Source organism: Gymnoscopelus microlampas (assembly GCF_963454915.1).
Source record: "Gymnoscopelus microlampas genome assembly, chromosome: 3".
In the NCBI taxonomy this organism is placed as follows: domain Eukaryota; kingdom Metazoa; phylum Chordata; class Actinopteri; order Myctophiformes; family Myctophidae; genus Gymnoscopelus; species Gymnoscopelus microlampas.
The window spans coordinates 16433686-16461414 of NC_139940.1; the positions used below are offsets into that span (position 1 = coordinate 16433686).

The 27729-nt window shown below is 40.2% G+C and overlaps 1 protein-coding gene across 1 annotated transcript; it reads right to left on the bottom strand.

The window, feature by feature from the left end:
* Positions 1–27319, bottom strand: LOC311041743 (hemicentin-1-like). The gene is made up of 14 exons (XM_084052227.1): positions 27233–27319; positions 26607–26939; positions 24004–24288; positions 23275–23538; positions 20923–21207; positions 20034–20297; positions 19570–19842; positions 16142–16318; positions 7380–7661; positions 6592–6855; positions 5087–5371; positions 4198–4461; positions 2228–2500; positions 1–441 (listed from the first exon to the last, which is right to left on the bottom strand). The coding sequence occupies exons 1-14, from the start codon at positions 27297–27299 to the stop codon at positions 371–373; spliced, it is 3387 nt and encodes a 1128-aa protein (XP_083908353.1). The 5' UTR covers positions 27300–27319; the 3' UTR covers positions 1–370.
* Positions 27320–27729: the final 410 nt, after the last annotated feature.

The window sequence follows — 27729 nt, forward strand, 5'->3', positions numbered from 1 at the left end:
ACAGTTTTCCTGAACGATAACAGTACACAAATATTTGTCTCCTGATTCCTTGTGAATCCAAACATAGACACAGATAATAACTAGCCTCGCGTAGCCAGACTACAGTATATCACTGCGTGGATATGAGTCTGGTGCTTCCATGAGGACGTTTTTTTTCCCCAAGGGGCGGGATCAAAACAATGGCCCTCAACGCAATTGGTTAGACCTACAACCAACTACCAATTACAGTCTCCCATATTCGAATACTGGGCCCTGATTGGTCACCCACGTCTTCTGGAGCAGGAAATGGATTCTCTATGGAGCGGTGCCAGACCCAAATCGCAGAGTGCTTCTTTTTTTTTTTGCACTCGCAGATTTGTCTGTTCCCAGGCTAGATAATAACTGCAACGACTGCAATAATCACGGCAATCGTTACTCCAGCGATGGCACCAGATGATGAACCTAAAAACAAGCAGAAAGAAAAGGAAAAAAAACACGACGATTATTATTATTATTATTGTTATTATTATTATTATTATTATTACCCTTATTTTATTTCTACATTCTATTATCTATTCATTCATGAAACCTGTGTCTGTGTGTCCCAGGCGGGAGGAGTGTGGACACATGCTTCCCTTATTGGCCAATACAACCCGTCAGCTTCACAGATTGGTCAAGCTTTGAGTCCGGTTTGTTCTGCTGTGTGTCAATGTGTTTGTTATGTGGGCACCGGCTTCCCTGATTGGCTAACCGAACCCGTCGGCTTCACTGATTGGTTGACTTTGCGTCACGTTTGTAAGGCTTTTCCAACATAAGTGGCAGCATGCAGCGGTGGACCCTAGTTGAGTCAAAGTATAAATGATCCTGGTGAAATATTACTCAACTACAAGTGAAAGTTGCTTAGCCACATTTAGACACAAGTTAAAGTACTGGAGTACTTACTTAAATTCAGAATTACATGCTTTTTAAAATACTATTATTACTAGTATTAAAATGTACAAATTAAAATGAACATTTTCTTTTTAATATCAATGCATTGCTGTATTAAACTGTATAGACATTTTCCAAGAAGAATTAAGAGATTTAAAACAATATATCCTCCTATAATTTGCCAATGCTCTGTAGTGGTACTGTAGGTAGGTACTAGGTAGGTAGGTACTGTAGGTAGGGTAGTGAGGCCAAAATTGTTCTGCCCGGTTCTCCTCAGTGACTGGAGCAATTGATCGGAATTTGCACACAGCCATTGACCATTACCATGTGCACCTAACAGCAAAGCCCGTTTTTTGATTTCCCCAACTGTAAGCTGTTAATTCACGTTTTTGTGTAAAAGAATGTCGCGATGGTTACAGGGCTGCCCAGCTGTAGGATGGCCCCGCGAGCTAAGGGACGAACTACCTCCCGGGTTGCCAGATCCTTGTTGATATAACGCCATTTAGGTCAATGATTTAACATTATGCAGTGATATAATAATATATAAATAGCAGGCAGTCTTTGACTGCCAGTCAACCTATGTGTTTTGGTCCGATTGGTGCACGACCACTCATGATGTACATGACACGAAAATTACGGACATATTAACGTGACTGGGGTGGGAATAGGGACATTAGCGCAAGTGACTGCAAAGACATAGTAAGTGGCACATGTTTACGTTTAAGAGTTAGCTCTGCAGATGTAATCTCCACCGTCAGAGATTTTGGTAGCTGTCCTTTTGAGTTCATGGGAATACTCATCCAACTCTTCTCCATTGAATATCCAGTGGTAACTTGGAATTGGCATTGACTCAGCAGAACAGCTTAATGTGAACGGCTCTTTGACCTCTACTTGAATTACACCCCTGATTTGAACATTGTGTGGCCCATCTGAAACGTAGATATGAAATATCATAGTACTGTGATATACTGTGATATTAACGGTAAATGTTTGGATAATACACTGAGTAAAATGATGAACAAAATTCCAAGTGGGATAAACAAATATGATAGGTTGTGTAGCATGAAACCTCAAACAAAAAAAGTAAGGCAGAACTTGTGTGTCTATAATCATATAGGCTATTAAAGTAGGTTAGGATTTACTGTAGGACAAGACCATGCAGGTATGTTTTATCAAATTATCAGAACATTTTAGCTTCTTGTGAAAGAGGCTGCCAACGGTAACACATTTTTTGTAGAATTACCATGCTTTTTTTTTTTTTACTTCATCACCGAAATCATGCTTTTTAAAGGAAATAACATCACTGGGTGACACTTACGGTTCACTGTCATGTTGCATCTGGCCTTATCAGAGCTGATAGGGTTACTGACTCTGCACAAGTATTGTCCGCTGTCGGTTTGCTTCAGAGCACTGAAGGACAACACTGTGTTATTGTCATGAAAAGTGATGTCACTGCTAGGGGTCAGAGGTTGGTCATCCTTCATCCAGTCTCTGGTGAAGATGGATCCTTCAGCACTGCAGGTCATTTTGGCTGAAGTCCCCTTAAATGGTTTAATTGTTGATGGTGTGATAACTGCACCTGATATCTTTTCTGTCAATTAAAAACAAATATTAAACTTTTAGGTATTTTACTACAATGCATTTGTGCTTTATCTTTGTAAAACCTTTAATTACATATGGAAAAGAAATGTGGCGGCGTTGGCGCAAAGCAACATGGTTTAATAACATGTTTTGCACAATGGGTAGGCCAGGGCATGTATTCGGACTTGTGCGACCCGAATAGGCGGACGTATCTTTAAATGCACATATCTCGAGAACCATCCGACCAATCCACTTTAAACTTGCCGTGTGTATCACCAGGACCCGAGGGAGTGCCGGTGGAAAGTTGGTCGGATCAGCTCTTATTCAGAACCAAAAATCCACAAATCTCTGTGTAGGTCTGTCACCTGCATATCTCGAGAAACATCCAATTGGTCGACTTTAAATGTGGACCTGAGGGAGAGCAGTGTTGAATGCTAAGGAGATCCCTGATGTGATCTCAAGAACCGTTTATTTAATGAGTGCAGCACCCATTGTCATATGGAAGTCGGTCTATGGCTCATATTGATGATATCAGGGATCTCCATATATGGGTATAAATGGGACACGTAGACACAGATTCACAGAGTTTGGGGGATTTCAGCAGTCAGCACTGCACTCCCTCAGGTCCTCGACGATACACGTGCCAGGTTTGAAGTCAATCAGTCATACGGAGGATTCTGGATTCTGTGAATTTATAGATACAGATGGTTTTATGTACAGTACTCAATATCAACTATTACATAATGCAGCATACTGTATATACAGCATTACTGTACATTTTTCTAGTAGTTATTTCTTGATTTTTTTTTGGTCAAATACTGAGAGAAGAGTCCTGTTTTATTCCAGTTCAAATGCACATTGCAAAAGACAAATGACAACATTGTGATCTTGTTCTTGATCTTCATAATGTAACTCACAAAGATCCTGAACAAGAGGTCTTTTGACTATTAAAACCTATGTAAGTTTGTGGAGAATTATAACTACATACTGAATGTCTTCTCAGCCCAGCACATGATGATAGGATGAGTGTGATGATCGTCTCCGCCAGGCCGAAAGGCATGGCGAGAGAGTATGTTTTACCCCCTGTCCGTCCGTCCATCATGAACGCAGCGTCCGATTGCGGTGAAACTTTGAACGCACATTCACACTATGTTGAGGAACAAATGCCACCCTTTTAACATTGGCCTGTTATAGCGCCACTAGCAGGTCAAATTTAGCAAAACACATTTTTAGAACAAAATGCCTCAAATCATGCATGCAGTGTCCGATTGCCGTGCACGGCCTAGGAATAAATGGCACCCTTTTCACATTGGCCTATTATAGCGCCACCAGGAGGTCATAATAACCTACCTGACCTGGCGGAGACTTATGCTCCGAGGAGCACTTTTTCTAGTTTACTATCAATTCAAACACTGAACTAGAAAGATCGGCCTCCAGGTGGCGCTATAACAGGCCCATGTGAAAATTTTGAGGCAGAGGTTCTGAATTGGCATCCAGGGAGTGTGTATGCACAGTTTCACAGCGACCGGGCCAACAGTGCCGGAGATTTGGTGGTAACACACGGACAGGACGGACGGACGAAGGGTAAAACATACTCTCTCGCCAGCCTTCGGCCTGGCGGAGACAATAACTGAAATACTGTAGAAAGTCTACTCAAAAGCCAAGAACCACTAATCACAAACTTCAAAGCTCTTCATTCCCACTTACCTAGAACAGTGACTGTGGCACCAGAGTTTTGATATCTCAGAGTCTTGCTATTAAAGGCCTGACAAATGTAGTTACCACTATGACCAATCTGAATGTTCAGTAAATTTAGTTTTGGTCCAGTTCCAAGATGCAGGTCTCCATTCAGAAACCACTGAAATACAGCAGTAGGACTGGAGACAGCTGAGCAGGACAGGGTGAGATCTGATCCTTCTGCAATGTAGTCATTTGAAGGGGAAGCCTTAACTTTAGTGTTGCCTGGGCCAACTGTAGATTAGCAGACACCAACAAAAGAAAAAACACCAATAGATAATATTAGTAGGTTAAAAAATTCAGCTGTAGAAGAGTAAGTATTTACCATGTAGATTTTAAAACTGAAACATCATAATTGATTAAAGAACCACTTCCCCCATTTTCAACCTATATCAATTTGGTCCTCTCTAATGCTCATTGTAAGATGGCACCATTTCTGTGTATTCGCGCTGCCTCAGAGGAAGTTTAGAAACCTGCCCGCCAGTGACATCATCGGTAATTTCAAACTTTCTTTTTTGCATTTTATTGATGCAAGAAAAAGAGAGAGATTATTTTAGCTAGGAATCTCGATCGATAATGTCATAATATTTGTTCACAGCCCACGAATGAGACCCATAGTGAGTGGAAGTAAACTGTGCCATCTTATGAGCATTAGTGAGGACCAATTAAACAGTATAAAGATAAGGTTGAAAATGGGTGAAGTGCTCTTTTAACACAAGATGTCAGACAGCACCAAAATGCAAAAAGAAAGTAGCTATTGGTTAAAATAATTTTATCAACGTCCATATAGTGTATTTACATACAGTATAAGCTATATGCTGTAAGATAGGGAATTTAAACATGCAGGTTAATAACTCACAGCTGAAGAAGAGTTGTACTGGTGGACTGCTTCCATCGCTGATGGGATTGAACACATGGCACCTGAATGGTCCCTGGTCATAGCGGGTCACACTGACTATGGTGAGAGTGGAGCCTCCATCACCAATCTGAACTCCCTCACTGGGCGTGACCTCAGAGCTGCCATTGAGCCAGAGGTAAGAGAGTAAGGAACCAGAGGAGACAGAGCAGGTGAGGACTGCTGTGTCATTGAACTCCACATAGTCTGTGCCGGTGATGGGAGTTATGACTGCATTGGAGACTGGTACTGTCGGGGTAAAACAAAAAATGCTGTAAGCCAGTTCCTGGAATTATTCATGATTAACTCATGAAAAAGTCAAACAGAAACAAATGCAGTGCGACCTTCTAGCCTTGGTCAGGTCTGAAAACTGTTTTAGCACAGCTCTGATGTAAAACATCCACACTATCATGAACTATTCTGGGAAATTGCAAGTGTGGTTGCGCCGACGCGAGTCGCGGGTCACGCGAGGAATACGCTGGGAGGAGTACCGTCGGAGGCCGTGCGACGTGCGATTCGAATTCGGTGCCGATCGGATCCTGCATTCGTGATACATGGCGTTTTAATTTTAAGAAATAGGCCCCTCCCACTAAAGAGATCACTTGTATTTCATTTTGAGGGGTTTGGTCCCCCCCAAAAAAATCATGTTTTTGCATCAAACGGCTATATTTTGCACATTTGTGCCGCCCCCTATGGATCAAAGTGAAATACTTTTGGGGATTCATTGAGTAAACTGCCCCTGACATGTGATTCAAATTTGGGATTGACCGATCGACGGTGGCGTTTTTTCACCATCGCGGCAACTGTTGGTAACTGGTGTGGTTGTCTGTCTCACTGTCTGTGAGAATGATCTCCCCGGCGCGGCGACCCCAACGGTCGTTAACGTTACATCGCAATTTAAATTAACTCCGCGAGGGTACAGATGGAACCAAATGGACCCGTGGTTAGTCCTGTACCCTCGCGCTCTCGGACTACCACAAAATGTCTCTTTTAAGCCATCCGCTCATATTGAACATAATTCCTAAATAAATCGTTTATGAACATAGCTAAATCAGTTTGTGTGCCTCAGCAAGAGCTTGTGTGTGTTGTGTTGTCTTGTTGCTGCTTCATCTGGGTCGCTGTTGGAGGTGGAGCTGTGTGTGTGTGTGTGTGTGTGTGTGTCTGTGTAGATAGATGGTTTTATGTAAAGTACTCAATATCAACTATTACATATTAACATATTGCACATCATAGCTTTAATGGACAACAGACAACATTGTCTTGAGGTCTTTTGACTATTAAAACTGTAAGATGGTGGGGAATTATAACTCCATACTGAATGTCTTCTCAGCCCAGCACCTGATGATAGGATGAGTGTGATGATTTACTATCTTATTCAATTCAAGCACTGAATAACTGAAATAGAAAGTCTACTCAAAAGCCTTCAAGAACCACTAATCACAAATTCAAAGCTCTTCATTCCCACTTACCTAGAACAGTGACTGTGGCACCAGAGTTTTGATATCTCAGAGTCTTGCTATTTAAGGCCTGACAAATGTAGTTACCACTCTGACCATTCTGAATGTTCAGTAATTTGAGTTCTGGTCCAGTAATAAGAAGCAGATTTCCATTCAGAAACCACTGAAACACAGCAGCAGGACTGGAGACAGCTGAGCAGGACAGGGTGAGATCTGATCCTTCTGCAATGTAATAATTTGAAGGGGAAGCCTTCACTTCAGTGTTGCCTGGGCCAACTGTAGATTAGCACACACCAACAAAAGAAAAAACATAAAGATATGTAGGTTTAAAAATACAGCCATAGAAGAGTGAGTATAATGTAGATTTTAAAACTGAAACATCATCATTATTATATTGTTTATTAAAGGACCACTTCACCCATCTTCATTTGGTCCTCACTAATGCTCATTGTAAAATGGCACTATTTCTGTTTTATTGATGTAAGAAAAGAGAAACAATTTAGTTTATTTTAGCAAGGAATCTACATCGATAATGTCATTGTCCAGAGCCCACAAATGACACGCATAGTGAGTGCAGTAAAGCGAAATATGAGCATTAGTGAGGACCAATTATACAGTATAAAGATATGGTTGAAAATGGGTGAAGCGCTCTTTTAACAAGATGTCAGACAGCACCAAATTGCTAAAATAAAGTAGCAATTGGTTACAATAAGTTGATAAACCTCCATATAGTGTATCTACATACAGTATAAGCTATTGCTGTAAGATAAGGAAGTTAAACATGCATGTTAATAACTCACAGCTGATGAAGAGCTGTACTGGTGGACTTGTTTCATCGCTGATGGGATTGAACACATGACACCTGAATGGTCCCTGGTCATAGCGGGTCACACTGACTATGGTGAGAGTGGAGCCTCCATCACTAAGCTGCACTCGCTCACTGGGCGTGACCTCAGAACTGCCATTGAACCAGAGGTAAGAGAGTGAGGAACCAGAGGAGACAGAGCAGCTGAGGACTGCTGTGTCATTGAACTCCACATAGTCTGTGCCAGTGATGGGAGTTATGACTGGATTGACTGGTACTATCGGGGACAAAAATAAATACAAAATAAATGAAATGGGCGCTGCAGATGGAAGAGAAAGAGAGTGACCAAGATGTTGGAGTGATACAATTGATACATGACGTCAGCTTTGCATTGGGAAAACCATGTTGTGGTGCCTGCTTCACACAAACATACTGTATTAGCAATCATTGTTGAATGTTAATAGGCCTATTAGCTTTTCGTTGTGTTGAATGTTATCCTATATGTGTTAAAATAAAAACTGGCATTTATTATTGATTGGGAGAGCGAAAGGAGAGATACAGAAACAGCAAAGCGTTTATGCGTACACGCCTTGCGTTTATCGTGCACAGATGATGTATAACGATAGTTATAACATTTATATTTGTATTCAAATTTGTATATTTGAACGGGAAACATTCACTTTAGTGAAAGTTTGTTCTAATATCCACACAGTGGATATATGAGGCTGATATGTTTAGGGTCTATAGAAATAAGCCCCACATACAATACTATCCATTGTTTATATTTTACACATAGCCTACCTAATAGACTATACGCCCATATTCCTGGTGATAGATTGTACATGATACAGTATTTATGCCTGATACTGGATCATAATTTATGCTAACCCGGTCAGTCCAATTGCAGGGGGCCAGGTCACAATTTGAGTCTTCTTTAAATGCCCATATTACTGGTGATAGATTGTACATGATAGTTATGCCAATATTTATCTATGATGGTTCATACATTTTGCTAACCCAGTCAGTCAGCCAGCCAAGTGAACTTGGACTGGCAAATATAGGCTACAAACTTTTTGAAAAAAGTCATGACAAGCCCGATGAGATCCTAAAACTGATGCAAATGATGTTCATAGCTCATATACAATAGTTATTTAGAAAGGACAAAATGATGGAGGAAAGTCTGAATTCTGCAGCAGTCACAGCATTCAGACAGTACAAAGGTCACTACATCTACTAGATAACTAGAATAAATGACCATTTTTGTTGGTGTGGATGTTTTTGATTGTTTGTTTGTTTGTTTGTTTAGCCTCAGGTGGGATTCGCAGGAAATTAAGTCCGTCTGTCTGTTTGTGCACAACTAATCTCGGACACCGCTTGACAGATCAGCGTGAAATTTAGCACATACACTGCCAGTAGGCCAAGGAAGAACCTCCACCATTTTGCGTTTTCTTCAAAACATACTCATTCTCACATCATTTGTTATTTAAGTATCACCATCAAATACATCAAACAAATAAATGAAATGTGATATGTGACACTTCGCCAGTATATAAAACTTATACAGTAATTACATTGTCAGCTTGAAAATTTATGTTATTGGAAAGTTAACATATATTGGCTGCTTTTACCCACCAATAATGTAATCATTTAATACATTATTCAAAACAGGATATTTTATTGGTTAAAAAATGTTGGTAAATTACTATATTATCGACTAGTATTACATTATAAACAATAAAAAATATATCATTGGCAGTTGTGTGTGTGTGTGTGTGTGTGTGTGTGTGTGTGTGTGTGTGTGTGTGTGTGTGTGTGTGTGTGTGTGTGTGTGTGTGTGTGTGTGTGTGTGTGTGTGTGTGTGTGTGTAGCCTACACACGCGCGCGAGCGAGTCATGACTCCTGAGCTAATCTGGCAAACAGCTGGACCAATTAGCGCCAAACAAACAAGAATGAGCGTTAGCCTATCACATGTCACATTTCAGAGGGTACGTAAACATCTTATACTTAAATGAATCTCTGATTGCTTTAGTGTATATTTTTCATTGAAGATAATACAGGATCAACTCACTGTCGATCTTCAGTATGGTACGTCCCTCCATCAGTTCTCCGTCTGTTACAACACTGAGTCTGTATTCCCCATTGTCATTTAAAGTCAGATTTCTGAGCTCCAGGGATGCAGTAGATCTGATCAAGGTTATCCTGTCTTCATATCCTGGTGCGATTACATTTACACTAGGTGAGTTAATTATTGCTGCTCCATGGACTGTTTCACTAGTAAAACTGAAAGATACTGAGAGAAATGGTGTGTTTGATTGATTGATTGTTGTGGTGAACATCACACTCCCTCCCAGTGCTCCATTCAGATGGTCTGGTAGAACTCCTGATCCATGGCTTAAACCTGGAGGAGATTACAGGTTTAGGCAGGATTCTGGTGAAACTTGTATGGACTTTTGAGAGAATCAGTCAAAAAAGTGCTAAAATATAATTAGACAGCAAGTGTATCTTGTAAACAATCTAATGAGATTTAAAACACCTTTGAACATGATCGATGGAAAATTGGAAATTAAATGCAATATGACAAAAGATAAATGGTTTACTTGAAAATACATAATTGTTTTGTACAGCTCCTTCATTATCTAATTTGTAGCCACATCTCTGCTGTACTGTTTAAAATAATATGACCTCACCTGAGAGCAATGTTAAGATGAATAACTGTATCATGCTTGTTTTCATTTCTGCCGTAGAATCAGACATGTCCAGTATGAATAGAATAGAGCAATGAAAGTGAAAGCATTTGCACCTCAGTGTTTATCTGCAAAGTTACAGGAAGCACAGGAAGTTCAACATCATGTACCCTGTTTGCTGATTCTGGACATTTTTATAGCCATCATTTTTACAACGTTAACATCTTATGCTTTCACGTGTGTGTGTTGGGAAAGTTCACTTTCTACATGAACTAGTTCAAAGTTCAGTTCACAAATTTTAAAATGAACTAGTTCAGATTAGTTCATCTTTCTTTTTAAACTAAACATTCAGTGTCAGACTTATTTCAAGCTTGTTGATCCCTGTGCCAGGATTTTGCTATTATCTTACCTTTTCAAGTAGTCACAGAAGAATATGTATCTTCATTGTGAAATGGGACATTCTGCATTATGAGCACTTTCTACTTTTAGTACTTTAAGTACATTTTGATACCAATACTTTTTGTGCTTTTAATCAAGTCAATTTTGAATTACGGACTTTTACTTGTAACAGAGTATTTTTCCACATTGCAGTATTGATACTTTTACTCAAGTGAAAATGTGAGTACTCTTTTCCCACCACTGGTTGCTGTGAGCCTGATGATAGAGGCTGAGTCACGTGGTTTCATGTAGTCTGGAAACTTTCACTTCCCACTTCTCTGAAATCACGTGACATCTGAGCAGAGCATGTGTGCGAGCCATAGGTGCAAGCAGACGCACGCACACACACACACAACCACGCTCGCTCACACACACACACACACACACAGACAGGCAGGCAGGCAGACAGACACACACAGACTGGGATGCCCATGTGTAGGAAGAAATATCCCAACTTCTTTTGAAAAAGGAAAAATAAAAAAGTATCCTTTTTTTTCTCCACTATTTTCATTAATTCCAAAACTTCCATCATGGACGCTTTTGTAATAAATAATAAAATGCTATCAAATATGTACGCTCATATTCTTATTTAATCATTATCTTCATTTAATCTAAAACAAAAAGTAAAAGTTTTACACAAGCAATAATACCGAATAAAAGATCATTCTGCATGAACTGCTGTGATGCATGAGCAGGGGATACAGACAGGATAGGTGCCTACAAGCTTGTAGATCGGCTATTTTTGGTGAAGAGGTTTTTGTGTAGTGTGAAAAAGAGCTGAACAGAGTACAGAGTGAAAAATCAAGTTCACTAAATACAATAGTATAAAAGTATGTAGGCCTACAGTCTGTCACCAGTGAATATATAAGCATGAAGCAGTGATGTAAAGTAACTAAGTAGTAAGTACATTTACTCAAGTTTTTTAATTTATTGAATACTTGATTAGCAGTTTCCAGAAAAAAAAGCACATGAAAGTACAGTTCAATACAAGGTCTGCTAAGAGGATTTTAAACCCAAGAAAGCTATCAGTGAAGGTTTGTTAAAGGACTGTATAAAGGGGGGCTGGTTATGTGGGGTTATGCTTCATTCGCCCCTGGGGCGTCAGTCAGGACACACTTGGACAGGAGAGTGAAGAGTGTTTATAATATGGCAGCTTTACTGAGGTAGGCACAGGGTGATAAAGGCATACAGGCATGGGTTGTATTTTGGAATGGATGGGTACAGGCACTGAGTGACAATGTGGTTCTGCAGTAAATACAGAAAGACATAATAACAGGTGTAAGTACAAATACCATACATCACAATATATCACATTACTGCATAATATAATATTGTATACAATATACTAGGCATCTACACTACACAGGTTATCACAGTACTGATATCACTATGTATGATCAGGCATTAATATCACCAGTCTCAAATGAGTGCATTAGCTTCACTATACACATCAGTAATCAATACACCTTTCATAGGAGCTGCTCACTAACATCACAGACAAACCAATTACTCCTGGTGATAATCACTGCAGCCTAGCACTGTGCTTAAGTGGCTTGTTAATTGGACATCACTGGGCTGCGCAGCTGCAGGTTGGAACCCTAATGGCGACGCCCATGAAATATTATGCACTTGGCCAAACTTATCACAGACCTGACTTGTATCACAGAGCTGAATAAATGCTTAAACATATAAATGCACACATTGGTCCTAACTGTACTCTCTCACATGTTACATGACATTACATCCCAAATGAAGTATAAAGGACTTGTGCTTAGGGCACGCAATGTAGGGAACTGGCATGAAAGGAAAGGAATGATCACTGTCAATCAAACCAGCCATGGAGAGAAATAAACAAACAGAAAGGCAGTAATTCTAATAATCATGGTAAATGAATACAATAGACATTACTGAACTAAACAATGCACTTACAGTAATCAAAGACGCACACTGGCACTGTAGTGCTGTACAAATGATAAAGGCAGTTTGTAGCAGGTGAACTGGACTGGATTCACCGCTCTCTCTGCTGCTGCTACTGGAATGAATGGAACGCCCCACAATGCATTGCGCACTTAAGGTGGCAGGTACATGTTACTCTGAACACAGTTCTTAAGGTAGTACATAAGAGATAAATAATAGTCAACTTATAATACTGCTTGGAGCCTTTTTAACAAAAGCATTAAGGCTGGTTTCCATTGGGGTCCTTTGTACTGTACTTAAGTAAAATGTGTAGGTATTTTTACTTTACTGGAGTATTTCCAATTCTCTATACTTTTATTTCTACTCCACTACATCTCAGAGACAAATATTGTACTTTTACTCCACTACAATTATTTGGAAACTTTATGTAACCAGAGTCACCAAGTACTCCCATTATACACAGTGTGACTACGCCACTCCCAATTACAGGGTGGGAGACCCGAGGTACATGTTATTATATCCAGTTAACGTCCCCAAAGGTAAGTGTTCAGTTTATGTGAACAAATAATGGTCGGTTTGGAATGCAAAAATAGATTTATTCTCATATTTGAGAAAGTACAATGTATTGGTATATTTAATGATTAAAAACTACTTCCACATGTCAACCAGTAATAAAGTGCATAGGGCTACTAAAGAGACATAAAATAGCTTGTCCAAATAGTTGCACTGAAATGTACTTATTGAAGTCTGCACACACAAGTTAAACACTGCAAATCAGCAAGATATAAGTGTAATTTGGCATTAAAGATCACTGCAAATGTGCACTCAAAGGCCAAAAGCCATGAACACCACAAAAAGAGACAGCGATCAATTAAGTGCGAATCTGCAGTATAACTATTTTATTTTTGGGGCGGTGTAGCCGCCCCCTATAAGTGAGTTTTGGACACCGACCAAAACATTTGTGTACCCCCTAACCCTTCCATTGTTAATGCAAATCGATACTTTTTTCATATCAGCCAATCACATTACAGCTAGTGTCATCACCACTAACTGTAATGTGATTGGCTGACTTTGCAAATTCAGGACTGTGATTGGCTAGCGAAACACATGACACATGTGCAGCCCTATGAATAGCAGTATGGACTTTAAAAGAAGTCACTTATCCTTTTTTTAAAGTGAGTCATGTTGTGATGACCACACACCGCCCACTTCACACTGGGTGTGATAATTTGTATCCCTCGATTTTGTAACCCTTTTTTTTCACCCGGTGCCAATGTGCTAAGTGATCCTGGGCACTACACTCCCCCCACCAGCCTAGGGAGGCCGGGGCCGAGCTCATGCCTCCTTCAATGCATGAGAGCCAACTGACCTTCTTGTCACATGACAGGGGGGAGTTTCCCTCAATTCCCTGGTTGGACGTAGCGCATGGAAGGAACACGTTATTCCAACCAGTTCCCTTCCCCTCCATCAGGCGCCCCGGCTGACCAGGGGGAGGCAGTATAGTGACCAGGATTACACGGGGAGAACATGCAAACTCCACACAAAGTAGGCCCTTTCGTCAACCCCACCTAGGGTATGGGCGCTGATGACGCGGAGGAGAAGACACGCCCCCAGCGCCCACAGCGACCCAGGACCTTCTAGCTGTGAGGCGACAGCGCTACCGACTGCGCCACCGTGCCCCCTGCAGTATAACTATTAACCAAGTATACCAAGCAGTATAACTATTAACCAAGTATCTCTGTCTCAGACCGTAGCCGAATTAACCATTTGGTTGGACAGTTTTTTACTTTATTTTAAAGTCTGGTGGCGCTATGAAAGGCAGATGTGAAAATGCAGGGAAAAGGTTTTCCTTGTCCTCTAGGGCAGTGATTCTCAACCATTTTAATTTCAAGGACGCTCGCCCCAAAACACAGTCGCCCCGAGGCAAATCTGGCGGTATTCACCTGGTATTCCTAAACGTAACCTCAGTAAATGATGTCTTAACTAAACCTAACCTTATTCCTAAACTTAACCTCAGTAAAACTACATTTCTAACCTTATCTTCAGTAAAAACAAATACAAGAATACAAGAACCGCTTGTCTGCTAAATAAATGGGGGTTATGTGTTTTGGGGCGAGTCTTCCGTTTACCGTTTCCACCCAGCAAAGGCACAGGAGATCCAACCTGGGTCCTACGACAAACTTACTGGCCTTCTCCTTGTGTTTTATTTTATTCATTACTGTTAAATTCAGTGTTGATTAACAGGGGGGGGGTGTTTATGAAAATACGGAACAAATTGCATGTCTCTCTCTCTCGCAACCAATCATGACCCTTTTTTAGCCCCCGCTTTTCCATAGCACGCCCCCTATTCATATGAAGAGGAGTGCACGCCCACATACTTCACATATTTTAAAACATGTTCCTTGGGAGAGTGCTTGCACACTCCCCAAAAATTATACGTAATATTGATGACCTCTCAGGTCGGCCTTGTGCTCTGCCCCCGCTGACGGAGATTGGGGGGGGGGGTTAATTAACGCTTAAATAATGTATTAAGAAATCATAAATTAAGCGTTAATTAAGGGTACATTATCAGCAAGTGTTACCAATAAGCATAACATCATGCAATACAGTATTATGATATACAGATGTGCCATTTCAAAACTTCAAATGTCCTGCCATCGCCAAGACAGCAAATTTTTAGGGGATTCCCAGGGCAATAAGAGGGACAAAGAAGGGCATTTAAAATGCTGAATTATTTTGATGATCACTGCTTTTATGATTCTAATTAATTTGAGCAACTGGTCAAGGACCTCTTCAAATCACCTTTCGCCTCATAATGAGTCTGACACCTTCTTCAACACACATTCTTTTGTTCTCATGTATATGGATGTCTGTTGAAGGGAAAAACGGGGGTGTGTAGTGACAACTTCTTTTCAGGGGCAAAACAGTGCCTTTTTAAGGGCAGAACAGGGAGGAAAAAATGCATTTTCAGGGCACTTTCAGGGAAAGAACAGTAACGTGTGAAGTTTTGAAGTGGCACATCTGTATCGTTTTATATTATGTTTTTACACCTATTATATTGCTTTGAGGTGTAGTTACGAATTGTAACTAAATCCAAACAATAAGTAAAAACAATTACATGACTATGTAGGCCCCCACCCCATCTCCAGAGTGGTTTTATTCTGCAATATTCTGAGTCAATTCAGTCAATAATGTGATTAATTTCATCAGTTTTTGCTGCAAACTCCTTCATCCCGTCATCCTCTAACCCCTCAACCCTCATGTATCATCGTCCCCTCAGCCCTCATCCTTTCATCATCACACCCTTCATCCCCTCACACCGTTCTCACCTCTTCATCCCTCCACCTCTCATCCCTTCATCAACGCAATACTTTATCCCCCTGACCTCTCTTTCCATTTCACTCTATTCAAGTCATCTCTACATCAACTTTTCATTCTTCAATAAATAAACAACTCAAGCTTATTTCATTGTTTGAAGGTGTGGCCTTTACTAGTGAAAAGAAAATCAGTATCTCATGATCTGGTTCCACCAATTTAATCTTACTGTAAGATCTGTAAGATTCTTACAGATGACATATTTAAAGGATTACACTTTAAATCACTCCTCAACAAATCATTTGAATGAATCCATGGTTCAGTTACTTAATAGTGTCATGCACTTGAGTATACAAGACAAAAAGAGGGAGTCCACACAAAGTCAAACGTTTAAATTATATATTTTTGGGAATCATAGGGGTAGCCTCATTAATAGTACCACTATTACAGCAATTTATACAGTTGTTCTGAACATTAAGAAAATATTCCGGATGCTTTTTCCAAACATAGCCACAGATAGCGAGAATAACGGCAATAATCCCGCCAGTCGTTACTCCAGCGATGACATCAGATAATGAACCTAAAAAACAAGCAGAAAGAAAAGAAAAAAAACACAACGATTATTACTCTCCGCCAGGAGAGTATTGTTATCACTGCGTTTTCACTTTCTAAACATGACACACCGATTGGTCAAGCCTCACGTGACACGTGAAATACTGTGATCTGATTGGCTAGTGACGCCACCGGGCCTATATATACATGGCATCACTCTGACAGTGTCTCCGCCACTGTCAGAGTGAGGTAAGACCATAGAGGTATAATATAACTAGAGGGAGGATTGCCCCGCCCCCAGCTATCATTTCAATGAATGTGCTCACTGGCGTTTTGAAGCACCCGGAAGCCTGCCGGAAGTAGAATTATTGAGACGGTTTTGGGTTGGCGTAAAGTTATGAGCATGCGCACTAGTGTCATTTTTGCGTTCTACGGCAGCCTGTGTGTCAAGGATTGAACGCGAGATATTTATGAAATTCACTGGAGATGCCTATGTATATGTAAATGCATATGTATTTATGTATAATATGTTTACATATTTATATCTCTATATATAAATATATATCAGTATGTTTTGCTCGCGCATGTATTTCTCCCCGCCTGCAGTTCCAGCTTTGGCCACTGGGGTGGCAGCTTCAAGATTTCTCAGCGGCTCTGGGGGCTTGGGTAAGACGGGAACCATGAAATGGCTGCATGGCTGATACATAATTGGCAGATAGGACAGATAGGACATTTATATAGACAGGAGGGATATGACATAGGACACTTATACAGACAGGAGGGATAGGACACTCACACAGACAGAACGGAAGAGGACACTTACCCAGACAGGTTGGATAGGACACTTACATATACAAGAGGGATAGCGACCTATAAATACATGTGTCACTGTGATAAGCCAGATTCCAATACCGAAAATCCGGCCACTAGCTCACTCCCAGACCTTCGAACCGGAAGTAGTCAAGTAGTCGCGGTCCAATTGTTCCTATCTGTCTTATTGGACAGATAGGACAGATAGGACACTTACATAGACAGGAGGGATATGACACTTACATAGACAGGACGGATAGGACAGGAGGGATAGGACACTTACACAGAATGAACGGAAGAGGACACTTACCCAGACAGGATGGATAGGACACTTACATATACAAGAGGGATAGCGACCTTCGCGACCTTCGAACCAACACAAGTCTTCTGGCGGAGAGTTGTGCTCCGAGGAGCACTTTTTCTAGTTATTATTATTATCATTATTATCATTATCATTATAATTATTTTATTTCTACATTCTATTATTACCTATTAATTCATGAAACCTGTGTCTGTGTGTCCCGGGCGGGAGGAGTGTGGACACTGGCTTCCCTTATTGGCTAATACAACCCGTCAACTTCACAGATTGGTCAAGCTTTGAGTCCGGTTTGTTCTGCTGTGTGTCAATGTGTTTATTATGTGGGCACCGGCTTCCCTGATTGGCTAACCGACCTGTTGGCTTCACTGATTGGTTGACTTTGTGTCACGTTTGTAATGCTTTGCCAACATAAGTGGCAGCATTCAGTGGTGGACAAACCCTAGTTGAGTCAAAGTATAAATGATCCTGGTGAAATATTATTCAACTACAAGTGAAAGTTGCTCAGCCACATTTGGACACGAGTTAAAGTACTGGAGTATTTACTTACGTAAATTCAGAATTACATGCTTTTTAAAATACTATTATTAATAGTATTAAAAAGAACATTTTCTTTTTAATATCAATGCATTGCTGTATTAAACTGTATAGACATTTTCCAAGAAGAAAACATATCCTAGTTAGCCAATGCTCTGTAATGGTAGGTACTGTAGGTAGGGTGGTGAGGCCAAAATTGTTCTGCCCGGTGCTCCTCAGTGGCTGGAGCAATTGATCTGAATTTGCACACAGCCATTGACCATTACCATGTGCACCTAACAGCGAAGCCCGTTTTTTGATTTCCTCAACTGTCAGCTGTTTATTCACGTTCTTGTGTAAAAGAATGTCGCCATGGTTAGGGGGCTGCCCAGCTGTAGGATGGACGAACTGCCTCCCGGGTTGCCAGATCATGTGCGCATATCCCCCCACGGATGCATCGACCGGGTATGGACTAGTATCAGTAATTGTAGAAATGGCTGATCTACAAGCTCACAACGTGTCACATCGCAATGTGTTGAGAGCTTGTAGATGGTATTTTCACAATATTTGAAATAGGGCTTAAGTGGTTAGCAGGTAAGCAGTGCCACCTTATGGCAATGCTCCTCTGAGTGAACACACACCAGCCAGTCGTCCACCTGCTGCACCTCAGCAGCTTGGTTGGAGTCTCCACACTCAAGCTGCTTGGCCAGGTGGTGCTGATACCGTGCTAGGATATTCCCTGTGTTAACCAGCTGTACTGCCATAGCTCTTTGTCACCTGGCGAGCATGGCATCCATAGCTTGTGTGTTCCGGCTTGTCGATCTGCTATTTTAAATTATTTATAAATTATATAACAATAAATAAATATAGACCGAGTCATTATAAGACTATAACGTGGTTAATTATTTAAAGCGCAGTTGCTTATTGCGACCCGTTGTGAGCTTTTAGATCGGCTTTGGGCTTGTTTTCATAGACCTGGTTCGGTTGTTTCTCGAAAAGCCTGGCAACCCTCCCAAAACCTTGCTTTCGCATAACGTCACTGCCAATGCGCCAAAAAACAGATACCTTGTAGATCTGCACTTTTGCACAACACACTGTTGTGCAAAAGTGCGACGTGCCGATAGATTAACAGTAGCGGCGTCACAACAACCTGTAGCCACAATCGTGCTAAACGAAGCACTAAACAGGATTATAAATTCATGTCAATTGTCTGGCCCATCTGAAACGTAGATATGAAATATCATAATACTGTGATATGCTGTGATATTAAGGGTAAATGTTTGGATAATACACTGAATAAAATGATGAACAAAATTCCATGTAGGATAAACAAATAGGATTGGTTGTGTAGCATGAAACCTCAAACAAAAAAAGTAAGGCAGAACTTGTGTGTCTATAATCATATACCGTAGGCTATTAAAGTAGGTTAGGATTTACTGTAGGACAAGACCAGGTATGTTTTATCAAATTATCAGTACATTTTAGCTTCTTGTGAATGAGGCTGCCAACGGTAACACAGTCTATCCCGCCATTTCTAAATGTGGAAAATGTTTTTGTAGAATTACCGTGCATTAATGTTTTACTTCATCACCGAAATCATGCTTTTTAAGGAAAGAACATCACTGGGTGACACTTACGGTTCACCATCATGTTGCATCTGGCCTTATCAGAGCTGATAGGGTTACTGACTCTGCACAAGTATTCTCCGCTGTCGGTTTGCTTCAGAGCACGGAAGGACAACACTGTTTTATTGTCATGAAAAGTGATGTCACTGCTAGGGGTCAGAGGTTGGTCATCCTTAATCCAGTCTCTGGTGAAGATGGATCCTTCAGCACTGCAGGTCATTTTGGCTGAAGTCCCCTCAACTGGTTGAATTGTTGATGGTGTGATAACTGCACCTGATATCTTCTCTGTCAATTAAAAACAAATATTTAACTTTTAGGTATTTTACTACTATACATTTTTGCTTTATCTTTGTAAAACCTTTAATTACATATGGAAAAGAAATGTGGCGGCGTTGGCGCAAAGCAACATGGTTTAATAACATGTTTTGCACAATGGCCACTAATCACAAACTTCAAAGCGCTTCATTCCCACTTACCTAGAACAGTGACTGTGGCACCAGAGTTTTGATATCTCAGAGTCTTGCTATTAAAGGCCTGACAATTGTAGTTACCACTATGACTAATCTGAATGTTCAGTAATTTTAGTTTTGATCCAGTTGCAAGATACAGGTCTCCATTCAGAAACCACTGAAACACAGCAGTAGGACTGGAGACAGCTGAGCAGGACAGGGTGAGATCTGATCCTTCTGCAATGTAGTCATTTGAAGGGGAAGCCTTCACTTTAGTCTTGCCTGGGCCAACTGTAGATTAGCAGACACCAACAAAAGAATAAAACAATAGATAATATTAGCAGGTTTAAAAATTCTGCTGTAGAAGAGTAAGTATTTACTATGTAGATTTTAAAACTGAAACTTCATAATTGTTTAAAGAACCACTTCCCCCATGTTCAACCTATATTAATTTGGTCCTCTCTAATGCTCATTGTAGGATGGCACCATTTCTGTGTACTCGCACTGTCTCAGAGGACGTTTAGAAACCTGCCTGCCAGTGACATCATCGGTAATTTCAAACTTTCTTTTTTGCATTTTATTGATGCAAGAAAAAAAGAGATTATTTTAGCTAGGAATCTCCATTGATAATGTCATACCGGTAATAGTTGTCCACAGCCCACGAATGAGACGCATAGTGAGTGGAAGTAAACTGTGCCATCTTATAATGAGCAGTAGTGAGGACCAATTATAAAGATAAGGTTGAAAATGGGTGAAGTGCTCTTTTAACACAAGATGTGTTAGACAGCACCAAAATGTAAAAGGAAAGTAGCTATTGGTTACAATCATTTCATCAACCTCCATATAGTGTATCTACATACAGTATAAGCTATAAGCTGTAAGATAGGGAAGTTAAACATGCATGTTAATAACTCACAGCTGATGAAGAGGTGTATTGGTGGACTGCTTCCATCGCTGATGGGATTGGACACACGACACCTAAATGGTCCCTGGTCATAGCGGGTCACACTGACTATGGTGAGAGTGGAGCCTCCATCACCAATCTGAACTCCCTCACTGGGCGTGACCTCAGAACTGCCATTGAGCCAGAGGTAAGAGAGTGAGGAACCAGAGGAGACAGAGCAGGTGAGGACTGCTGTGTCATTGAACTCCACATAGTTTGTGCCGGTGATGGGAGTTATGACTGCTTTGGAGACTGGTACTGTCGGGTAAAACAAAAAAACAAAAAAATGCTGTAAGCCATTTCCTGGAATTATTCATGATTAAAGGACCATAGTGCCTGGCATGTTTAGCCAAACTCAAGCTATACTTCACATTACTGCTGACTGTTTTCCAAACCATAACGTCAAAGGAAATATCAGCACTAATGAAAAAGTCAAACAGAAACAACCTTCTGGCCTTCGTCAGGTCTGAAAACTGTTTTACCACAGCTCTGATGTAGAACAGCCACACTATCATGAACTATTCTGGGAAATTACAAGTGTGGTTGCGCCGACGCGAGTCGCGGGTCACGGCCGCCGGGACGCGAGGAATATGCTGGGAGGAATACCGTCGGAGGCCGTGCGACGTGCGATTCGAATTCGGTGCCGATCGGATCCTGACTATAGTACTCTTCCGACTTTATTATCCACACTCCTTGACAGTTGACAGTGATACAGTCACATGTTGGGTGTGGGAGAGCTGTGGTGACTCTGGGTTAACAGTAGCACAAACAACAACAACGAGACCGGATGCAGCGATCTCTTAACTGTTATCTCACACGGAGTAAGGCTGATTTAGCACTTCCGGTGGTTCTTTCACGATAAAGGTTACATAGACCCTCCAGAAAAATGCGATTATGCGATCGCTGAATTTACCGCATAATCAGCAAAATGGCGCATAATTATGTGGGGGTAACGTTTTTTCAAAAAGGCTGCATCGCATCGCATAATATGCGCTTCACATCGCATATTCTGCATATTTCGCAACTTTTCACATATTTCAGATTTTTCGCAACCTTTCGCATATTCCGCATATTGCCGCATATTTCACAACTTTCCGCATATTTCGCAACTTCACGCAATTTCACTGCATAAATTTGCACAAAAAAAGCATATTTCATCGCAAAATCGAGGATTTTAGCCCGCATAATCAAGAGTTTTAGCCCGCATAATCAAAGATTTTTGCCCGCGTTTTTCTGGAGGGTGTAGTTACAACAAATACACGCAATATGCAGTGAAATAATAATATGTGTTTTTTAAACTATACGTAAGTATAGTGAGTTCCCTTTTAACTGTTTTAACTATTTATGAAATTACATGAAAATGAAATAAATCACAACATTAGGAGAGGTGTGAGAGATCTAAATGGTGAGAGTCAAGCGTTGATAGTATTTAGGTGAGAGTCAGGCGTTGATAGTATTTAGGTGAGTTTTGCAGGAGTTGAGAGTATTTAGGTGAGTTTTGCAGGAGTTGAGAGTATTTAAGTGAGTTGCAGGTGTTTATAGTATATCGGTGAGTTTTGCACTACAGCACTAGCCTGACACTCAGCCTGAATTTTCATTTTGTTTCACTCCATTATTCAGTCTGAAAGCCCTCTCAGTTCAGCCGTTTTCTGAGATGGGGCGTGGCCAAAGTTGGACTCTTTGGCGATTGGCTCATACTGGATTATCCCGATCCCGATTCGCCGTACAGATTTTCAACCGAGAAAACCCTGCCTTCGACTGCGTCACCAGACCCTGAATGCGAGGCTAGCGATTCAGGGGGTGGAGCCAGGCTACTACAGCACTGCACTCCTTCAGGTCTTCGGCGACACGTGGCAGGTTTGAAGTCGATCAGTCGTACGGTTCTCGAGATATGTGGGTGACAGACCGATACACAAGGATTATGTGCATTTATAGATAGATGGTTTTATGTACAGTACTCAATATCAACTATTACATATTAACATTTACAGCATTACTGTAAATGTTTCCAGTAGTTATTTCTTGATTTTTTGGTCAAATACTGAGGATGAATCCTATTCCAGTTCAAATGCACATTGCACAACATAGCTTTAATGGACAAAAGACAACATTGTCTTGAGGTCTTTTGACTATTAAAACTGTAAAATGGTGGGGAATTATAACTCCATACTGAATGTCTTCTCAGCCAAGCACCTGATGATAGGATGAGTGTGATGATTTACTATCTTATTCAATTCAAACACTGAATAACTGAAATAGAAAGTCTACTCAAAAGCCTTCAAGAACCACTAATCACAAACTTCAAAGCTCTTCATTCCCACTTACCTAGAACAGTGACTGTGGCACCAGAGTTTTGATATCTCAGAGTGTTGCTATTAAAGGCCTGACAAGTGTAGTTACCACTCTGACCAATCTGAATGTTCAGTAATTTGAGTTCTGGTCCAGTAATAAGATGCAAATTTCCATTTAGAAACCACTGAAACACAGCAGCAGGACTGGAGACAGCTGAGCAGGACAGGGTGAGATCTGATCCTTCTGCAATGTAATCATTTGAAGGGGAAGCCTTCACTTCAGTGTTGCCTGGGCCAACTGTAGATTAGCACACACCAACAAAAGAGTGAATATTTACTATTACGATTTTAAAACTGAAACATCATAATTATCAGATTATGTATTAAAGGACCACTTCACCCATTTGCAATCTTCATTTGGTCCTCACTAATGCTCATTGTAAAATGGCACTATTTCTGTTTCATTGATGTAAGAACAAAAGAGAAACAATTTAGTTTCGATAATGTCATTGTCCAGAGCCCACAAATGAGATTCAAAGTGAGTGCAGTAAACTGCGAAATATGAGCATTAGTGAGGACCAATTATACAGTATAAAGATATGGGTGAAGCGCGCTTTTAACACAATGTCAGACAGCATCAAAATGCTAAAATAAAGTAGCAATTGGTTACAATAAGTTGATAAACCTCCATATAGCGTATCTACATACAGTATAAGCTATTGCTGTAAGATAAGGAAGTTAAACATACATGTTAATAACTCACAGCTGATGAAGAGGTGTACTGGTGGACTTGTTGCATCGCTGATGGGATTGAACACATGACACCTGAATGGTCCCTGGTCATAGCGGGTCACACTGACTATGGTGAGAGTGGAGCCTCCATCACCAAGCTGAACTCCCTCACTGGGCGTGACCTCAGAGCTGCCATTGAGCCAGAGGTAAGAGAGGGAGGTACCATAAGAGACAGAGCAGCTGAGGACTGCTGTGTCATTGAACTCCACATAGTTTGTGCCGGTGATGGGAGTTATGACTGGATTGGACACTGGTACTGTCGGGGACAAAAAAAGTGCTGTAAGCCATTTCCTGGATAAAGGACCATAGTGCCTGTCATGTTTAGCCAAACTCAAGCTATACTTCACATTACTGCTGACCGTTTTCCAAACCATAACATCACAGGAAACATCAGCAAAAGTCAAACAGAAACCAATGCATTGCGACCTTCTGGCCTTCGTCAGGTCTGGAAAACTGTTTTAACACATATCTGATGTAAAACATCCACACTATCATGAATAAACCACATTGTTTTTGTGACAGTTGACAGTGATACCTTGTGTGACCTTGACAGTGATACAGTCACAGGTTGGGTGTGGGAGAGCTGTGGTGACTCTGGGTTTCAATGGGCTTGATGTTTGTGTTATTAAAAGTAGGTTAAGTGATATGTGTTGTTAAAATAAGTGTTAAATAGCAGTATTTTCTTGGTCATGGGTATAGTGATAAACAAACTATGTGGCATTTATCAGTGCCTGATGATTGATTTCCAACCTCAGTCAACAACAAATGCCTGGGATGTGCAGTTAAATTTACCAAACAATTTAAGGTAGCCAAAAGCCATGTGGTATTTGTAGTTGTTGTTGTTGTTGTTGACAGTAGCCTAATCATGCTGCTGCACTTAACTATATATTCTTGTCAGGCCCGACATTTAATACAAGTTGCTCATTGTTGTACAGCAAGCAGTCTGTGTCTGGTCCCCCTTTGTGTGTCAATAGGATGAGACGTGCAAAAGTTGACCTGCAAAAATCTAAGTCATTAATGCCCTATATTATTGTTTTTCCTGTCATGTGCTTTAAATTATGCCAATAATATATAATATTGCCTCTTATTATTATCATCATCATCATCATCATTATTATTATTATTATTATTATTATTACCCTTATTATTATTATTATTATTATTATTATTATTATTACCCTTATTATACTCCACTGCATTTCAAAGGCAAATTTCAAAGACAAATATTGTACATTTAATCCATATTTCTAGGAAGGCTATCGTTTCTTGTTATTGTTATTTTCACAATGTTTGCCTCTTTCTTATATTATTTAACAATTTGGCAAATGTTTGACCAATTGTATAGTTTGTTGATTACGTTTGATACAGTAATGGTCTTTTTTTCCTTTCTTTCTTTTTTTAGGTATTAAAAAGGTCTTAAAAGTCCTTATTGTCACTTGCCTCATTTGGTTTCTCATAATATTTTTTATTTTAATATTTCTTTACTGGAACTTACCAAAGTGTTATTGTGCAATCTCAGATAGGCTAGTACCTAAAAGTTAGTGTTAGACAGTCCAACACCCAAAAATAATCATTTAAACTTTGAACATATTTGAAATTATCCCACGATTTTGCAACCCTTTTTCACCCAGTGCCAATTGTCTACGTAATCCTGGGCGCTACACTCCCCTTGCCAGCCTAGGGAGCCCAGAGCCGAGCTCATGCCTCCTTCAATGCATGAGAGACAACAGTACCTGCCAACCTACCTGCAACAGCAGCAGACAACAAGACAGACAGCCAACAAGCCGTTTTCCACTCGCGTATAGTTTCCTAAAGGAAATGTTTTCTACTGGCGGGGTTTCCTTCCTTTAAAAGCGACCCAACGCAACCCACGGCTCTTGTTTTGATGGCAATAATGTTATAGGTTCCATGGCGGCCAGCAACATTGAATAATGATATAACGTTGATGCATTTATCCAACAGGAAAAAGTCCATCAAATACATCAAACAAATAAATGAAATGTGACACTTCATAGCCAGTATATAAAACGTACATATAAGTACATTATTACTTTGTCAGCTTGAAACATTATGTTATTGAAAAGTTGCACATTATTGCCTGCTTTACCATATTATTATATTATATAATAATATAATATATTACATTAATTATTATATTATCGACTAGTATTACATTAACAATAAAAAATATATATTGGTATTGGCAGTTATTACATTATTGGCAGTAATTGTGTGTGTGTGTGTGTGTGTGTGTGTGTGTGTGTGTGTGTGTGTGTGTGTGTGTGTGTGTGTGTGTGTGTGTGTGTGTGTGTGCGTGCGTGCGTGCGTGCGTGCATGCGTGCGTGCGTGCGTGTGCGTGTGTGTGTGTGTGTGCGCCCAAGCACGCACGCAAGCGAGAGTCCTGACTCCTGAGCTAATCTTGCAAACAGCTGGACCAATTAGTGCCAAACAAACAAGAATGAGGGTTAGCCTATATGTCACATTTCAGAGGGTACGTAAACATCTTATATTTAAATTAATCTCTCATTGCTTTAGTGTATATTTTTCATTGAAGATAATAATGGATCAACTTACTGTCGATCTTCAGTATGGTACGTCCCTCCATCAGTTCTCCTCCGTCTGTTACAACACTGAGTCTGTATTCCCCATTGTCATTAAAAGTCAGATTTCTGAGCTCCAGGGATGCAGTAGATCTGATCAAGGTTATCCTGTCTTCATATCCTGGTGCGATTACATTTACACTAGGCGAGTTAATTATTGCTGCTCCATGGACTGTTTCACTAGTAAAACTGAAAGATACTGAGAGAAATGTTTTGTTTGATTGATTGATTGTTGTGGTGAACATCACACTCCCTCCCAGTGCTCCATTCAGATGGTCTGGTAGAACTCCTGCTCCATGGCTTAAACCTGGAGGAGATAATTACAGGTTTAGGCAGGATTCTGGTGAAACTTGTATGGACTTTTGAGAGAATCAGTCAAAAAAGTGCTAAAATATAATTAGACAGCAAGTATATCTTGTAAACAATCTAATGAGATTTAAAACACCTTTGAACATGATTGATGGAAAATTGGAAATTAAATGCAATATGACAAAAGAGAAATGGTTTACTTGTAAATACATCTTTTTTTTTTTACAGCTCCTTCATTATCTAATTTGTAGCCACATCTCTGCTGTACTGTTTAAAATAATATGACCTCACCTGAGAGCAATGTTAAGATGAATAACTGTATCACGCTTGTTTTCATTTCTGCCATAGAATCAGACATGTCCAGTATGAATAGAATAGAGCAATGAAAGTGAAAGCATTTGCACCTCAGTGTTTATCTGCAAAGTTACAGGAAGCACAGGAAGTTCAACATCATGTACCCTGTTTGCTGATTCTGGCCATTTTTACAACATTGTTAACATCTTATGCTTTCACGTGTGTGTGTTGGGAAAGTTCACATTCTACATGAACTAGTTCAAAGTTCAGTTCACAAATCTTAAAATGAACTAGTTCAGATTAGTTCTTTTTAAAAAAAAACTAAACATTCAGTGCCAGACTTATTTCAAGCTTGTTAATCCCTGTGCCAGGATTTTGCTATTATCTCACCTTTTCAAGTAGTCACAGAATATTTATCTTCATTGTGAAATGGGACATTCTGCATTATGAGCACTTTCTACTTTTAGTACCTACATGTAGGCTACAGTATGAAG

What these genes read in the sequence shown, in the direction of transcription:
- LOC311041743 (XM_084052227.1), bottom strand. Translation starts at nt 27,299, where the DNA reads ATGTCTGATTCTATGGCAGAAATGAAAACAAGCGTGATACAGTTATTC. An exon ending in CATCTTAACATTGCTCTCAG is followed by an intron (nt 26,940 to 27,232) that starts GTGAGGTCATAT and finishes TATCTCCTCCAG; the next exon opens with GTTTAAGCCATGGAGCAGGA. An exon ending in TACCCCTATGATTCCCAAAA is followed by an intron (nt 7,662 to 16,141) that starts ATATATAATTTA and finishes TGTCCCCGATAG; the next exon opens with TACCAGTCAATCCAGTCATA.